Here is a 19,644-nt window from a genome sequence, read left to right as displayed (position 1 = left end):
CGCTTCAAAAAAGAGACTTTAAAGTGACTGGCCTCAAAAAAGTGACCAAGTCACTAAAAAGTGACTCGCTACCAGTCTTGCTTATAAGCAGGTGAAATCAACTCACCTGTAAAAAAATCTGAACTGCTACGGCAAATGAAATGTAATATGTTGTTAATGAAATCTTAAGTTTTTTTTACCAAATTTGGATGATAGTGTTGTCTAATAACGCAGAACACCTAGATATAAGAAATTAATGTAATGTTTGGAATGGCACTAATAAAAAAAAAACCGTGCACGAATTTTACTAACAACGAGATAGTGATCAGAGTCGATGTTTGGGCCTGCTAATGGACCCGTTAAAGCTTAGCAAGTGGTGGAATTTTACTTAGAAATATTTAAAAAAACATTGGTTCGTACTTTTTCCTACGGGAGGGGCATATTGTCTGGTTTGTTTTGAAACGCCAAAATTTGGATCGTTTACAGAAAACGTCTTTTACTCTTTTAAGAAGCTACCTGGCAAGAGGAAGTTGCATGCAGAGCATGGCCAACTAAATAAATAGCACTTTGACACCAAAAACTGCAGAAGTAAGGCATTTACAACTGCGATAGAGCAGTGTTTCCTTAGGCGTGGCGTATTATACCTGTTTACCCTAGTTAAGGAGCTTTGTCTAACGTTCTGAGGGGCTAGGAACCCTATCAATCATCTCTCATTTCTGTTATTTTGTATCGAAGGGTTGGTGGACAATACAAATTAAACCTACTTACCTGTTTAAACATGATACCGTATTTTAAATCAGATCGGATTGGATGTTCACTCCTCTACAGTTGCCTGTATGAATAGCAATCTAATTATGAAAACGAAAATATATATATATTCATGAAACCCCAAACCGCACCCCATGCAACTCAATAATCCGCATTAGATGTCCACTTGTTTTTGGTACCGGTGCTGGGTCCACCCTTGTCGGATTGTTCCCGCAAAAACCGTAAGCCAGCCTCGATGGATGCCTCAAGGGCATTTTTCGAAACTGGCGGTGCTTTCCGTTGGTTTTGCCTTGCCGCCGACGAGGTTGGTCCATAATACTCAAACGTAGCTGGTGGAGCTATTTCCGCCCCTTCCCCTTGGCCTCGTCTGCACGATTCCCTCTCATCACCCGATTCGCCTTCGCTCAATTCATTTCGTATAGGCACCGGCTGTGGTTTGGGTCGCTTTTCTGATCCTGCATCGTCCAACGATGCATCATAATTCCGCCGTTTAAATTCCTTCTTGGTCTTCTTGGTGGTGAAAAACAGCGTACGATTCGTTTCTTCCGGTAAAATGATGTCGTCCTCCGTTCCCGGGATGGTAGGCATGCTGACGACATCCTCATCTATTGCACCTCCGCCGCCATAGAATACCGACGACGGTAGAAGTGGATTATTGGCCGTACTATGTGCTCTGTTATAACATCGATCTGTAGGAAGCGGACCAATCTGCTCGTCCTCATCTTCTTCGGAATCATTTCCGCCATTCCCACCATCCTCCTGTTCATCTCGCCGTCCAATCTTGTCCTCATAGTGTCCCGTTGGCTGCGAAGGATTGTTTCTTCTCCGCTCCGTTTTCGATGTATAATCGACAGGTGGGGCAAACTCATCTATTCGCTCCTTCCGCTTCATCTCGTTCCATTCCTCCTGTGACATGACGTGCCATTCTCTGGCCGGTTTCCAATCCATTTCATCGTCCTTTTGTTTCCCTTCGTCCCAAGGTCGAACGTGTTTTTGACGCTCACGGTTCCGTTTGCGTTCTTCTTTTTCCTTCTTCCGCTGCGCCTTGGCTTCCGCCTTCAGTCGTTTCTTCTCCTCACTGGTATCGTACAGTGCATCCTCCGTAGCTTCCGATTGTTGCGGTTCCTTTTCCGGCTTTGCACTCGGCTCCTCCTTCTCCTCCTCCGGAGGCAAACCTTGACGAGCCCGTTGCCGTGCCTTGGCCGCCTTCATCCGGTCGGCAATTATCTTGTCACGTGCTTTGCGCAAATCTTCCCGCTCTTTTTGTGCCTCTAGCGTGGCATCGCGAATCGAGTCCAGCTCCTGCTGCTGGCGGTTCCGTTCCTCACGGTCAGTCGAAAATGCATAGTAACCAACACCGTGCTGACGGGCCTCTGTAAAAGGGAAAATCAGATGGGAAAAATGACGATTGAGATAAATTATCATAACGCTGGAATACTGGATTAGCATCTAGCAACTGAGTGTACCAAAAATAGGAACTTTAGGGACCTCATGGGTAAAAAAAGAAACCAAAAATGAATTAAAAAACAGAAACCTAAAAGAAACTATGACCCAAGAAAAAAAAAGAATCCAAAAAGGAATAAGAGAAAAGAGGTTTCATAGGGGATTTACAGATAATCATGATAGTCATTTCTCTAAGGGTGTTTCCAAAAGTTCTTTTTAGTATTTTGTCAGTATAGGTACCTACTCGTACACATATCTAGTTTCTAAAAGTGGTCAAAGGATCTCAGGAATATTTCTGTGGCCGTAGTTATTCCGGTGGGTCACTGAATCAGGTTGGGTGAAATAGGTTCTGTGCTTATGTACCCCTGAGGGTAGGCAAATTTCAAGTCACTGATAGCTATCGGCTATGATGTGGTTACTATATCAATGAATGTTAAGAAAAACGCATCAACGTAAACCTCTTGAGAGACGCATAGGAAGTGAAAGCACATCTCATCGCCTTAGAATATCAACTTCCACGTTGCTTTTGTCCATCATTATGGATATCATACTCGACCTTGATGCATTTAATAACGGTAATCTAATTTCATCCTAATTCAACATTTCTCGTCACCCCGGTTCTAAATTGGGATCCTAACTCAAAGGACGTACCTAGTTTCTCATCGCATATCATACAAATTATACATAATAACTACCTCTACTCTACACGAAGCTAACTATCTCTCACGGGAATGCTTCTGTCGGAGTCGGACCCGTTTCCGCAAAATTTTCGACAAAGTTTGTTCAATTCATTAATTTTCTCCTCGGAATACACAGCTGACCTGGTTCACATTTTCAGCATTCGTCAACTATTTGAAACTTCGAGCTCGTCCTGTTGGCTCATATGACTCTCTTTGTGTTTCAAGTAGTACCCAAAACGGTGAACGACTATCAAGTATACCGAATTATATAGATACGACTATATGTGTGCATCTCTTTCGCCAGCCACCCACTCTGTCTGTTCGTACTGATTAAATATAATTTTTCACTGCCTAAAACTGAAAATGATGAAATGTAACTTCGCAAAGTGCACAATATTCTCGGATACGTGATAGCGTCACTAATTGCAAGTTTTTAGTTCCTGATCAGTGGATAACAACAGAGTTGTAACAGATTTTGTTACTCAGGTAGCGCATTTTTTCTAACAAAATGTGTTATAAATCGGAATGGTTAGTAGTTAAAATAACAAAAATTATGACACAATTTCTTAATATAATTTGAAACACAAAATTCCAAATCAAACAAATTTTTAATCCATTATGTTATTTCCCATAACAGAATCATAACAAAACTTGTTAACCCATTAACGCCCGAATTATTTCACATTTGTAGTAATCACCTGATTCTTTCTGGAGTATCGCATTATGATAAGAGAATACTTAAACCGTCATTTAAATAGAAATCTACGGTCACATTTTGTCACAGTACACAGTGGGTCATATGTACGCAAAATATTGAAAAAAAATAAAATACTTTATTATTTTTGCAAATGTTTGAAGGTGGTATGGTGCATTAAAAAGTGACAAGATATTACGACAAACATTATGTAAACGGTAAGAACATGATACCATAAGTATAAATAACAAAACGAGGCTTAATTGAAAACTACACCACAGAATGATGCTGAATGTGACACGCGTACGAAACACACAAACACGTAAATGCACAACACATACTCGATTGTACATACAAACATGCATACATTCATACACATATAGCCGCAGTAGTCGCATTTTCCTCCTTTATTTTACGCCAGGCTCGTTTGTATCAAATGGTTACGGGGTACACACTTATACAAATTTCCACGAATATGATATTTTTTGTCGTAATAAAAGCCACTAAGGATTTAGCAGGATTCCCAACAACTACATATTGTTTCTACAGAAATCCTGAAGGCTTCGCACAGAATTCCATCAGGATTCCCTCAGGATTCTCGAAGAATATCACAAAATCCACATTGCATTAATTCCAGGATGCTCATGAAAAAAACACACTGAATTCTCATAATGTTGACAATTCCCTCAGTATTTCTACACAATACCCAAATAATTCTTACAATTGACTCTTACCAATAAGACCAATCCAAATTCCCAAAGTATTTCTACGTGATTCTCTCAGGAATACTAACTGTTTGCCATATAACTATGAGACAAGATTTCAACAGGGCCATCACAAGAATCTCAGCATTCTCGTTAGATTCCCAATGTTTTTGCTCACTATTTTCGCAATTTTTTTCACAAAATTTGCACAGACTTTCAACAGGATTCAACAGGACAACTCCAACAGGATTCCCTCAGTATATCCTTGGGTTACCATTTAACAATTCCCACTGGAATGCCAGAATCCTCACTGGAATACAAGCATCTACACTAGAATCCCAAAATCCACACTAGAAAATCCATGATCTATGCTGGAATCCAAAGATCCACGCTGGAAGAATCTACACTGGAAACTCAAACTCTTCACTGGTATCCATCAATGAAACCCTAGGATCCATCTGAAATCCATACTAGAATATCCCAAGATCCCCAGTGAAATTCAAAGATTTACACTGAAAATGCATTATCTTCACTAGTGTACAAATATCTACACTGAAATCCTAAAATCCACACTGAAATCCCAGCATTCACATTAGAAACCAAGGACCCATGTTCTAATCCTGCGGTTCACACTAAAATCGCAAGGTCCATCAATCCTGAAACCCCAAGGTCCCTACTGAAATCTCAGGTTTCACATTGAATTTACACGACCCATTTTACAATCCCAGGATCTAAATTGGAATTCACGGATTCAATTCCAGGAATTTCAATATCCAGAATGGAATACCAAGATTCGGAACAACAGTCCCAAGATATACACAAAAATACAACAAACCTAGTGGAGTTCTAATATCTACATTGGAAACCAGGGATCCACAATGCAGCAACACAATCTACACTAGAATCCTATGATCCACACTGAAACACTTGGAATCAGACTGGAACACCAGGATCCACATTGTAATTCCAGGATCCACACTGTATTCCAAGAATCAACACTAAGTTCCTAGAATCCACACTGGGTTTCGCAAAATCTATACTGGATTCCCAGAATCCACACTGGATTCCCAGAATCCACACTGGATTCCCAGAATCCACACTGGATTCCCAGAATCCACACTGGATTCCCAGAATCCACACTGGATTCCCAGAATCCACACTGGATTCCCAGAATCCACACTGGATTCCCAGAATCCACACTGGATTCCCAGAATCCACACTGGATTCCCAGAATCCACACTGGATTCCCAGAATCCACACTGGATTCCCAGAATCCACACTGGATTCCCAGAATCCACACTGGATTCCCAGAATCCACACTGGATTCCCAGAATCCACACTGGATTCCCAGAATCCACACTGGATTCCCAGAATCCACACTGGATTCCCAGAATCCACACTGGATTCCCAGAATCCACACTGGATTCCCAGAATCCACACTGGATTCCCAGAATCCACACTGGATTCCCCGAATCCACACTGGATTCCCCGAATCCACACTGGATTCCCCGAATCCACACTGGATTCCCCGAATCCACACTGGATTCCCCGAATCCACACTGGATTCCCCGAATCCACACTGGATTCCCCGAATCCACACTGGATTCCCCGAATCCACACTGGATTCCCCGAATCCACACTGGATTCCCCGAATCCACACTGGATTCCCCGAATCCACACTGGATTCCCGAATCCACACTGGATTCCCCGAATCCACACTGGATTCCCGAATCCACTGGATCCAACCACTGGATTCCCGAATCCACACTGGATTCCCGAATCCACACTGGATTCCCCGAATCCACACTGGATTCCCCGAATCCACACTGGATTCCCCGAATCCACACTGGATTCCCCGAATCCACACTGGATTCCCCGAATCCACACTGGATTCCCCGAATCCACACTGGATTCCCCGAATCCACACTGGATTCCCCGAATCCACACTGGATTCCCCGAATCCACACTGGATTCCCCGAATCCACACTGGATTCCCCGAATCCACACTGGATTCCCCGAATCCACACTGGATTCCCCGAATCCACACTGGATTCCCCGAATCCACACTGGATTCCCCGAATCCACACTGGATTCCCCGAATCCACACTGGATTCCCCGAATCCACACTGGATTCCCCGAATCCACACTGGATTCCCCGAATCCACACTGGATTCCCCGAATCCACACTGGATTCCCCGAATCCACACTGGATTCCCCGAATCCACACTGGATTCCCCGAATCCACACTGGATTCCCCGAATCCACACTGGATTCCCCGAATCCACACTGGATTCCCCGAATCCACACTGGATTCCCCGAATCCACACTGGATTCCCCGAATCCACACTGGATTCCCCGAATCCACACTGGATTCCCCGAATCCACACTGGATTCCCCGAATCCACACTGGATTCCCCGAATCCACACTGGATTCCCCGAATCCACACTGGATTCCCCGAATCCACACTGGATTCCCCGAATCCACACTGGATTCCCCGAATCCACACTGGATTCCCCGAATCCACACTGGATTCCCCGAATCCACACTGGATTCCCCGAATCCACACTGGATTCCCCGAATCCACACTGGATTCCCCGAATCCACACTGGATTCCCCGAATCCACACTGGATTCCCCGAATCCACACTGGATTCCCCGAATCCACACTGGATTCCCAGAATCCACACTGGATTCCCAGAATCCACACTGGATTCCCAGAATCCACACTGGATTCCCAGAGTCCACACTGGATTCCCAGAGTCCACACTGGATTCCCAGAATCCACACTGGATTCCCAGAATTCACACTGGATTCCCAGAATCCACACTGGATTCCCAGAATCCACACTGGATTCCCAGAATCCACACTGGATTCCCAGAATCCACACTGGATTCCCAGAATCCACACTGGATTCCCAGAATCCACACTGGATTCCCAGAATCCACACTGGATTCCCAGAATCCACACTGGATTCCCAGAATCTACACTACAATCTTAGCGTCCACACTGAAACCCTACGATCCACACTATAACTCCAGGATTCACACTGGAATCCCAGGATTCTGCACTGGAAACCCTGGATCCACATTGGCATCCCAGGATATATTCTGAAATCCCAGAATTTACACTGGAATCCCGGAATCCACACTGACTTCCAGCACAGGATTTATTCTATAATTGTTCAGGAATCTCTGATTTGCAAACCACGCTTATGGTAGTATAAGACGAGCGTGGTGATGCCGACAAGAGCTGGTGACAAAACAGAAATGATTCATGCTAATAGCGCAACCTAGTGGAAGAAATATGAACTAAAAAACCTGTCGTTAGACTGCCCATAATGTCTTTCACAACTTTGTCAAAGATACCAACCATCCATTTTGTCTAAAAAATTAACTGTATTCAGAAATGTTACTGATCTCAAAATAGATCACTGGGCGTTCGAGGCATCTGATCTCAAAATAGATCACTGGGCGTTAATGGGTTAATTTCTTTGTCCTCAAATTTTCTATAATAAATTGTGTTGTAATTTAGTTTTAAACTAATACAAATTTGAAACAGCTTTTGTTATTATGACTGATTTTGTTTTAATTGTTTTATAATTTACTCCATCAACTCAAACTTCTAACAACATTGAAACAAAATATGATATTTGTAACAAATTTTGATACAATTGTGATATAATTCTGTTGTAATCACTGATCGGGTTGCGTTCGTGATCACCTTTGGGAACTATCCCAGTGAAATTTGAAATTTCAAAACGACTCTGTAAAATATTTTCGTGACGTGATCATCTGATAAATTCAAAACCTCGATCAGTGTACACAACCTCTGGACTTTTTTGCCTGACATGACATTGACCCTTCATCTTCTATTGACCGACAATTTTAGCTTAGCCAGTTATTGAAAACTGTATTATCTATACAGTTCCTCCAATAAATCCCTAAAATAGATTCCATCACCATTATATCTAGCAAGTATTCTACCAAGGAATTCAACAGAAAATCCCCAAGTAAAATGTCTAGGGATTCCTGTAGAGATTTGACCAAGATTTTCTTAGGTTCCCCTCCTGCTGATTTGCATTCTTCAAGGAGTTCTTCCAGAAACATCCAATGTGTTCTATCAAATTGATTGCTTTAAAAACACAATATATGAGTTCATCAGCTTTTTCACAGTTCTCTAACATTTGTGCAAAGATTTCTCTATAAACTAATCCAAAGGTTTTAATAATTCCACTAGTTTTTTAAGAGTTAGATGATGAACTCGAACCAAATTCTCAACAGGTGCCTAGGATAGTTTATCTGCGGATTAATTCAAAGATCTTTTTTATGGGTTGTGCTACTTTTCCCTGAATATCTTTTACCCGAACGCCAGGTCCCTCGAATGACCCTTTTCCTCGAACGACCAGTTTCCCCGAGTAGTAAACTAATGAACTGCAAAAAGGTGCAAGAATTGCCTTCAGTGACAGGGTGATGAACTAGAAAGAGTCTATTGGAACTTTGTGTAATTACGTCTATTGGATCTTTGTGTGATTACAACAATAACGGAGTAGCAAGCAACTGCGAGCGATCAATCACACTCATGCTCAATTGAAACCATATCCAAAGATTTAACAAAACTATACTGTACAGAGCCAAACCACCGAAACTCGCTCCCATCCTTGACGATCCGGCAGTGGCAGATTGTGCAAACAGAAATCCTTCCGCCTTTCAGAATTCTTGCACAGTGTTGGCTTATACATATCAGCTGTACTGAACTTCCTCCCCTCTCCGTTACCCTCCCCTAGATCAGCTTGCAGGACCTGGTGCCAGTTGGAACCATAATTTAATTAAAAAGTTGAATGAAAATCTGTTCCACCCCGACGGTTGCCTTTGGAAAGCATGGCAGCACTACTGGCGGAAAAATAGTAATATCCATCGTCGGATATATCCTACCAGTTGCACTGGAATCATTACTCGAAAGCTCAACGTTGTTCCTCCATTGCGTCGTGCTTGCGCTTCATTCCAGTTGGTTTGCGCCTACATGGAGAGAAGTATGCACTGTATGCCTCAGCCGTATATCCTGTTACTAAGTTGGATACGAGATAATAACAATTCTGTCCCATATTATTTTTACTGTTCCTCGCGAATAGGATGTGAAGTGGGCATAAGGCATTTTAGCGAATATCAACCAGGCGAATAGTTTCAGAGATGAGAATAGCGAAACACTTGGCGGTTGTAATAATAATCGCAACATCGGGATGAGAACGGTTGCGTTGCAGAAAAAAAAAGAGAGGAACATCTGTCGATTTTCAACGAAGGGAGGAAAACAGAAGGGGTGGTGAATATTTAGCAAGATAAGTGAAAATGTGATAACCGAAATATGAAGCGTTGCAGTTGGATAAGGAGTTGGACGACCAACCACTTATGCAACTAATTAATTTCTCAATATAAAGGAATCTAAAATTAATTCATATACATTTCATTGAAAGTACTTAGTAAGATTGTTTCGTATTTTGAGCTTGTATGTAAGTTATACATAATTGAACCAGGACGTGGAGTCTTTAAGTCCTCTCATTGTGAAAACGAAAAATGACGCTTAAACAAACATTTGTTAGCTTATTCGCAAAGTGGAAATTAGGCCTGTGAGCCGAAAGGAATCCGTGGAGAAACCATTGTAACATTTCCTAAACACATTCTTTATATGTGAATGAAAACCGAATTTAGTACTATATCATTTAATTCCACTAGAGTTTGTATGCTTTGACAGATACGCGTATTTCGAATTCAACTTCGACTTAGGTCGAGTCTAGCTAGTGTTGTACAAGTATTGATTTCATTTGTTTGTGATTTTGTCCAATATCGCTGCACACCAGTTATACCTGTAAATTTTCAGTACGGAAAACATTTGTCTAATTATCGCGTCTCCAGTTGAAAGCCGGAAACATCGACACGCGAAAACCGATTTTTCTCTTAATCTATGCGTTGAACCTAACGTCGGGCATAGTGCGCTGGACATCGGATCTTGTGTGCTGCACAACGCACTTTGCCCGACGTAGCTCCGGCGCATGGGTTTGGATAAAATCCGTTTTTCGCGTGTCGAAAATTCCGATTTTCAACTGTGCGAATAATATGTAAAAAAAAAACTACGAACTATCCAAATATTCAGCCATGAGCCATTCTTGCTGAAACCAGGCCGCCATCGGCACCCATCGTTTGAATTCCAATTTGATGTCACTGATATGTTGAAACCTATTGTACTGCCCATACTCGCGTAACAGTCCCATATTCAGGCCCGGATCTGGGGGGGTGCCAAGGGGGCAAATGCCCCGGGCCCCCCGATCAGATGGGCCCCCCAAGAAATGAAAATATAGTGCAAAAATATTTAAAAAACTTTGCAATATTTTTTCTTTAGACATAAAATTTAAACTTTCCAGTTAACAATGGAACATATGTGTATATTATTTTTCTTAAAATGTATCTGAATCTCATAGTATGGTTTAGTCAATTATTATCCTTGAATGTATTACAAAATAAATCAATAATGTTAAGCCAATATATTCAAAATTCTTCTCGAGTTAGCTTGGATTATTGGAAATGAAAATGCGTTAACGTTTTTGCAGGATCTAAAAATATATGGCTAAACCTGTAGAGTACTTCTCAATCCAAAGAATTTATTGTTTTCCTATCTGAACTCTATAACTTGAACATATTTGCAATGCTTTCGGGAACTTGAAATGATATAAAAATTCTTTTTTGATGCGGTAATCAGTATTTATAATAACTTCTCCATGTTGATATAGCTCTATAGTTGATGAAGTTTTTTTTTTAATTCAGTCAAATCTTAGAGTTAAATTCGAATAAAATCCATAGAAAACAAATACTATTTTTTTTTTAAAGATTGCGACAACGAGAGAAAAACATTAAACTTGTACTCAATAGAGTCAATCGATCATAAAAAAAATATTTTTATAATTATTAATACATTTATATGACTGTCCAATGTTTAAATACGGCCCAGTAAAAGGATCAAAACGAGAAAAGAGAAAAAAAAATGGTTGATTGAAACTAAAAATTGATGTTAATGATGCCGAGGACAGAAAAACTTTTTATTGAAAAGTTAATTATTGATTTAAAAAAAGTGCTTTTTATTGATTTCAGAAGGATTACTCTCGTAAATAAAGATTTCAATGAAAATGACATCATTCCATAAACAATAAAAAAAGTTCATCATATCAACTAGTGGCTTTGTTCTTTTTGGCTAAATGGAGAACAATAACTAGAGTGAAAAGATACAATGTTCTTTATGAGGGGGTTGAAGGCTATATACGAGGAACTCGGCTTTGAAGCTTTTCATCAATTTTTCACTCCATACACATTATAAAGAAGCCAATACACAAACCAATCTTCTACGAATTGTTGAAAGAAAAAAGTCAAATTCTTTGATCAAATTTTGATTCTAAAAACTGACCAAAACGACACTTACACTCCTTTGCATATCTTAGGACCAAACATCTAATTTAAAAACCAAATTCAAAACGTTAATTTGTGGAACCGGGCTGATTTTTTTATTAAAGGGACCCCTTTATGAGATCTAAAACGGGCCCCCCGAAGCCCAAATCCGGCGCTGCCCATATTCTATGGGATTTCCTATATAAATGGGACTGTTGTGCGAGTATGGGCAGTGTAGGGAAAACCCTGGGAGGGAGAAACCGATACAAAATTTATGTACGTCAAGGTGAGCCGAGATTCTGCTGTCACTGTGAGCCCAGATCTAAAACAATGGACAAACATGATAAAAGTGCGTAATTGATTAATACATATTTTTTGCATTTTATCAAATGTGACAAAAAATCGGTTAAAAAGCTATTCATGCTTATTCAAAAGTAATGTCACAATAGCAAAACGGCTGCAAAACGGTGAGTCGACAACCAGGAAGGAGCGTTCAACACAGCTCTGGTCCTCACAAGTTCCTACCTCACGCTTCCACGGGTCAAACGATGACAAAGACCGCCAGCTAAGGATTGCGTACTTAGCTGGTAGTGCAGCCTGAGCACTGTTGTCCTTTTGACATCAGCTAGATTGAGGAGGTACGTCTCGAGCGTCTGTTCACTAGGAGGTGCGGCTCAAACAGCGTCTGTTCTGGTATCCAGCGGCTGAGTAAGAAATGCTGAATCGCGCACAGCTAAATCCAAGGTGGTAGCCCCATCAGCGCGATCGTCCTAGTGTTAGTTGGGACGTTAAACAGAGCTGGCACGATGGCGCTCCGACGAGACAGGAGTGTTGGCGTAGACCCGATAAGCCACCCGTAAAAAACCTTATTGCGAATAACATAGGAGATAATACGACTCGGAACAATCGGCAAAGACCCACGCGACGAAATAAAGATTACGATTGGAAACTTGGAACATGGAACTGCAAGTCACTTGGTTTCGCAGGTTGCGACAGGATAATCTATGATGAAACTACATCCCCGTAACTTCGATATCGTAGCACTGCAGGAACTTTGTTGGACTGGACAGAAGGTGTGGAAAAGCGGGCATCGAGCGGCTACCTTCTACCAAAGCTGTGGCACCACAAATGAGCTAGGAACTGGCTTCATAGTGTTGGGCAAGATGCGACAACGCGTTATCAGGTGGCAGCCGATCAACGCAAGGATGTGCAAGATGAGGATAAAAGGCCGTTTCTTCAACTACAGCATCATCAACGTACACTGCCCACACGAAGGGAGACCCGACGACGAGAAGGAGACGTTTTACGAGCAGCTGGAGCAGATTTATGACGGATGCTCTCCGCGTGACGTGAAACTCGTTGTTGGCGACATGAACGCACAGGTAGGACGAGAGGAGATGTACAGACCGGTGATCGGGCAGAACAGTCTGCATGCCGTATCTAACGACAACGGCCAACGATGCGTCAACTTTGCAGCCTCTCGTGGTATGGTAGTCCGAAGCACCTTCTTCCCCCGCAGATATCCATAAGACCACCTGGAGATCACCCGAGAACCTAACCGAGAACCAAATCGACCACTTTCTTATCGACGGAAAATTCTTCTCTGACATTACCAATGTTCGCACATACCGCAGTGCGAATATAGATTCGGATCACTATCTAGTTGCTGTATGTATGCGCTCAAAACTTTCGACGGTGAACAACTCGTGTCGAAGCCAAACGCCGCGGCTTAACATCGAGCGGTTACGGGACTCAGAAGTAGCCCATGAATACGCGCAGCAGTTGGAAGTGGCCCTACCAACGGAAGAGCAGCTTGGCGCCACCACTCTTGAAGATGGCTGGAGGCACATAAGACATAGGTAGCACCGCAACAGGTCGCTGGACCTAGTGGCCCCGAATCAGAGAAACGACTGGTACGACGGCGAATGGGAGCAGTTGAAGAATGAGAAGAATGCAGCATGGGCGAGAATGCTGCAACACCGCACGAGAGCGAACGAGGCACGGTATAAACAGGCGCGGAACAGACAAAACTCGATCTTCCGAAGAAAAAAGCGCCATCAAGAAGAACGAGATCGCGAAGCGATGGAAGAGCTGTTCCGCGCTAAAGACACACGGAAGTTCTACGAGAAGCTTAACCGTTCGCGCAAAGGCTTTGTGCCACAAGCCGACATGTGCAGAGACTGTGACGGAAATCTTCTCACGAACGAACGTGAGGTGGTCGAAAGGTGGCGGCAGCACTACGACGAGCACCTTAATGGTGATGTGGCCAGTAGCGGAGGTGGCACGGAAATAACTTTGGGAGCACGCGCGGACGACGAAAGACTTCCGCCTCCAGATCTCCAAGAGGTAGAAACGGAGATTAGACGGTTGAAAAACAACAAAGCCGCTGGAGTGGACCAACTTCCGAGCGAGTTGCTAGAATACGGTGGTGATGCACTGGCAAGAGCGCTGCACTGGTTATTTCCAAGATTTGGGAGGAGGAAGTATTGCCGGAGGAGTGGATGGAAGGTGTCGTGTGTCCCATCTACAAAAAGGGCGACAAGTTGGATTGCGCCAATTATCGTGCGATCACAATTTTGAGCGCCACCTACAAGGTACTCTCCCAAAATTCTATGCCGCCGTCTATCACCAATTGCTAGAGAATTCGTTGGACAATATCAGGCAGGATTTATGGGCGAACGAGCAACAACGGACCAGATATTCGCCATCCGCCAGGTGTTGCAGACTGTAGGCAACTACAGAGACTCTTAGATTTGTTTTCCCAGTGGTGCGAGGCCAACTTTATGTGCATAAGCGTTGGAAAATGTGCTGTGATATCATTCTCACGATGTAGGAATCTTTTGATATGGCCTTACACAATCAGAGGAAATGCGATTTGAAAGAGTTGCAAGCTTTAGAGACCTCGGGGTGATTCTTGATAGTCAGCTTACATTCAGAGAACACTACTCGTACATTATTGCTAAAGCCAACAGGAGCTTAGGATTTATCTTTCGTCTGTCTAAGGAGTTCACCGATCCACATTGTTTAAAGGCTCTCTACTGTTCTTTGGTACGTTCAACACTTGAAACCGCTTCAACTGTGTGGAGTCCGTACCACGACGTCTGGATAAAGCGAATCCAGTCAATACAGGCTAAATTTATCCGGTACGCATTGCGGTTTCTTCCATGGAGCAACCCTGATGAGCTTCCTCCATATGAGAACCCGATGCCGCTTGTTGGAACTGGACACACTTGAAAAACGGAGAAAGATGATGATAGCCGTTTTCGCTGGAAAAATCATTACCGCGAACATTGATGCTCCTTTTATTCTATCCAGAATCAATTTGAATTGTAGTACCCAGACCCCTACGTACTCGAAATTTTCTTAGGCTGGATTTCCAACGAACTGACTGCGCTCAGCATGAGCCAATTCGAAGAATGTGCGAAGTTTTTAACTGTGTGTATGACCTGTTTGATTTTAATATGAGTATTGATGTCTTCCGTAAACGTTTATATTCTAGAAATTTATGATGTTTAATGTTAAAATTAAAGAATATTCATGTAGAATTTTTGTTCGATGAATTATGAAATAAATAAAAAAAATAAAAAAAAATAAATGCCGCGAATACAATGTTACCCCACACATCATTTATTCATCGATTTTAAAATCGGCCTATGATACAATCGATCGAGAACAGCTATGGCAGATTATGCACGAATTACGGTTTCCCCGGACAAACTGATTAAGATTGATCAAGGCGACGAATGGAGCGAGTGATGTGCGTAGTCCGAGTATCAGGGACACTCTCGAGTCCCTTCGAATCTCGCAGAGGGGTTACGGCAAGGTGATTGGCCTTCCGTGTTTGCTGTTCAACATTGCTTTAGAGGGTGTGATAAGAAGAGCGGGGATAGGACACGAGTGACACGATTTTCAGAAAGTCCGTCAGTTACTTGGTTTCGCCGACGACATTGATAATTGTTGCACGCAACTTTGAGACGATGGACGGACACGTACATCCGACTAAGGGCTGAAGCTAGGCGAATCGGACTGAACATCAATGTTCAAAGACGAAGTACATGATAGCGAGGGGCTCAAAGAGAAGACACGGCACGCCCCCCACCTCGAGTTCAATATTGACGGTGATGAAATCGAAGTTGTCGAAGAATTCGTTGTACTTGGGCTCACTGTGACCGCCGACAACGACACCAGCAGAGAAATCCCAGAGACGATCGTTGCTGGAAAATCGTACCTACTTTGGACTCCACAGAACGCTCCGATCGAGCAAAGTTCGCCATCGCACGAAGTTGACCATTCTACAAGACGCTGATTAGACCGGTACTTCCTCTATGGGGCACGAAACATGGACCCTATGTGCAGAGGATCAACGCGCCCTGGGTGTTTCGAAACGGAAGGTGTTGCGGACGCATCTACGGCGGGAGTGCAGATGGAAGACGGAACGTGGAGAAGGCGGTATGAACCATGAATTGCACCAGCTGCTGAGAGAACCAACCATTGTCCACCTCGCAAAAATTGGGAGGCTGCGGTGGGCCGGACATGTCACCAGAATGTCGGATACCAAGCCGGTGAAAATGGTTCTCAAAAACAATCCGACCGGCACAATACGACGTAGTGCGCAGCGAGCAAGATGGGTCGATCAAGTTGAGGACGATCTGCGGACCCTTCGCAGAATGCGTGGCTGGCGACGGGCAGCCATGGACCGAGTCGAATGGAGACGTCTCCTACGTACAGCAGAGGCCACCCAGGCTTTAGCCTGACTGGTAAGTAAGGGTTAAAGTCACAATAGCACTTTTATTCTGATTGAATATAAAATACTCAAATACGCATCATTTTACTTTTCAAATAAAAACGAAAATTAAGGTGAAAACAGAGTGCTTCGTGAGCCCAAGCAGGACAGTTCGGTTTTGCGTCGTCCGATATATTTTGCTCACGATTTCGCGCGTTTTCGTCGCCGGAGAATATATTTTTTTCCCTGTTTTGGAGGCGTCTTGCTGGTGTAGTGCTTCGTGAGGCCCAAGCAGGACAGTTCGGTTTTGCGTCGTCCGTTAGATTTTGCTCACAATTTTCGCGCGTTTTCGTCGCCGGAGAATTTTTTTTTCCTGTTTGGGAGCGTTCTTGCTGGGTAGTGCTTCGTGATGCCCAAGCAGGACAGTTCGGTTTTGCGTCGTCGATAGATTTTGCTCACGGTTTTCGCGCGTGTTTTTCGTCGCCGGAGTTTTTTTTTCCCTGTTTTGGAGCGTCTTGCTGGGTAGGTATTTGGGAAGGCCCAAGGCAAGACGGTTTGTTTTCGTGAACGCCAAGAAGTTTTGCTGTCAATGTCAGTTTTGTGTTCAGTCGAGAATGGTTACCAACTGGTGAGTTCGTTTCATGCTTATGATAACACATTTTTTCTTGAAAGCGTAACTTATGTAATATTAAAACAAACTTTGTATGGTTCGTCACTATAAGTGTCGGCATTATGCTATTTTCTTATACAATTTCAATATACATATATTTTTCTCTTTTTGACATTATTAAAAATTATCTTTTTGAATTGTTCGACATTGTAAATGTTGACGTATTTTTTAAACTTCTTACCGATATCGAGACAAAATGCACAGTAATACTCATATGTCATTTTCAAACACAAACTTATGTATGGTTCGTCACTACAAGTGTCGGCATTATTCCTGTTTCATATAATTTAAAATATATACATGTAATTTTCAGTTTTCGGACATAATAAAAACGTCTTTTGAATTGTTCGACATTATAGGATGTTGACCTATTTTTTAAAAGGCTTCTACCAAAAAACTTCTCGAGACAAAATACACAACTAGCTTTAAATATAAGCTCCGTATATTTCCCCCTTGTCCATACGGATCGGCCATCCACCGACCAGAGGTAACTCCCAGATCTTTTCCTCCCTCACTAATAAACACCCTTCCCCGTGGTGATTGTGGAGATGCAGAGGTATTCTCGGTCTCTAAAGCAACAATCATTACACCCTAACATTCCTTCCCATCCAACTGACTGTAAGGACTTGGCCGGCGCTGTTATTGATCAATAATATTAGATCTTGCTAAATTGCACTTCGAGAGTAAGCGGAAATCCCATCCCTTATTCATTGGATCGTAGTGCAATTCTTACCAGTTCCGATCAATCACGGAAGTAGCAACCATTGACATGTACAGTCAGTCTATGCTATGCTACTGCTATGCTAAAAAACGAAAATTAAGGTGAACATCTCGGAATCCAAAGATGGCCGTCCCAAATGCCGACTTGTGCCCCTTACTCACGTTTTCAAAAAGGCACAAAAACTGGAGAAATAGTTTGCAAACGTTTCTGATCTTCTTATTTTAAGCTTTCTGCTTGTGCATAAAGCCAAAATAAAAAGTTCCACTGTTGTTGGATGCTTTCTTCGCGAGATTTGTGCCTTTGGAAGTTTCAGTGCAATCTTAGAAGTTGATTCCAAACTGTGTCACCTTAAATGCATAGAAAACTTTGGCCCTTTTCCATGTTTGTCCAGAACGATCGAAGAACACAACAAAAGAAAACTAGCGATTTTGATCAAGTCTGCCTTGATTGTTGTGACAAGCTGGAGTTTTCTTGCAGTTCGAAATAACTTTGTTGTCATATTCGTGTGTAGTATCGGTGTCTCCTCCCAGGAAAAAACCCTTTATTATTCTTCTTTCAGAAATTGTTGATGTAAAATCCTTTCTCCGAATAACTACGATTCTTTGGAAAATGTTCTAATATTTTTCTCCGGAAATATCCCTGAGGTTCTTACGAAAATGTCTCTAGGGTTCTTCCGAAAATGCTTCTAAAGATCCTTTATGAAATTCTTTTGGAATTACTTCCCGATATTTCTCGAGAATTCTTCAAGCAATCCTTCTGGGATACTCACGAAAATCTTCCAGAATTAGTTTTGAGAGTCCTTTGGGCTGGATATCCTTCTAGGATTTTTCCTCTGAATTTTTGCGAAAATCCTGTTGGAATTCTTCAAGGTGTCTTTCGAGGAATCTTCCGAAAATTGTTCCGGTATTTTTCGAGAAATCCTTGTGGGGAAGCTTCCACAAAACCTCGGAGATTTTTCAAGGAAATGCTTCTGCAATTCTTACGAATTCTTCTCGGATTATTCTCTATTATTATTTTTATTATCTTTATTATCGAGACTTTCAGCCGTTAGTTGGTTCGTCTCCGTAAGAGAAGTTCTGGAATTATGTTGAAATTGTTCGGAATGTTTTTTTAAAGGATTCTTACGGACAACCCTCTGGGATTTGTCCGGTAATCTCTGTGAGATGTGCGTCCCAGAAATCTTGCTACAATCCTCCAGGTTATTTTTTCGATGATCTTTCGAAAATCCTCCTGAGATTCTTCTGGATCTACTACATGGTTGCTGCTGGAAACCCTCTGAGTGCTTCCGGACATCGCTTTGTGGCCCTTTCGAAATCTTCCGGAAATCTCGTTGAGATACTTCCACAAATCTCATTAGGATTCTCCCGGAAATTCATCGGGAATCGTTCCGGAAATCCTCCTGGAATTCTTCAAGAAATACATCAAAGTTTTTCACGGAAATTTCTCCGAGGTTCTTTCTGAAATATTACTGGGATTCTTCTAGAGAAACCTCGGGTAACAGTTCTTGTATTTTTCCGGATATCATTTAAGGATTCATCTCCTGGGACTCTTTCAGAAATTATTTTGAGATTATCTGACTTCTCCAAAATTTTTCTGGAAACGCCTCTTGGATTCTTTCGAAAATCCGAAATTTTTCCGGTAAAACTAGCTGTGAATCTTCCAGAAATCATTCGAAAAGAATTCTCGAAAATATCCGGAAGAATTGCTGTAAGATTGTCGAAATAAGCCCAAAAGGATTTTTGGAAGAATTCGGAAGAGATATCCGGCAGAATCCCAAAACGAATTCCCGTAAATATTCCACAGCAAATCTTAGAAGAGTCCCAGAAAACATCCCA

The 19,644-nt window shown here is 42.3% G+C and overlaps 1 protein-coding gene across 1 annotated transcript in view; it reads right to left on the bottom strand.

The window, feature by feature from the left end:
• Positions 1 to 831: 831 nt before the first annotated feature.
• LOC110678343 (coiled-coil domain-containing protein 174-like) overlaps positions 832 to 19,644 on the bottom strand; it is a 36,146-nt gene continuing 17,333 nt past the window's right edge. The window contains exon 4 of the mRNA XM_021851097.1: positions 832 to 2,120. Within this exon, the coding sequence (XP_021706789.1) occupies positions 889 to 2,120 (1,232 nt within the window). The 3' untranslated portion in view covers positions 832 to 888. The remainder of the gene's footprint in view (positions 2,121 to 19,644) is intronic.

The sequence above is a fragment of the Aedes aegypti genome, chromosome 3, assembly GCF_002204515.2.
Source record: "Aedes aegypti strain LVP_AGWG chromosome 3, AaegL5.0 Primary Assembly, whole genome shotgun sequence".
NCBI lineage: Eukaryota > Metazoa > Arthropoda > Insecta > Diptera > Culicidae > Aedes > Aedes aegypti.
The sequence above is the reverse complement of the archived record's forward strand: the minus strand, read 5'-3'. Positions and strand labels throughout refer to the sequence as shown.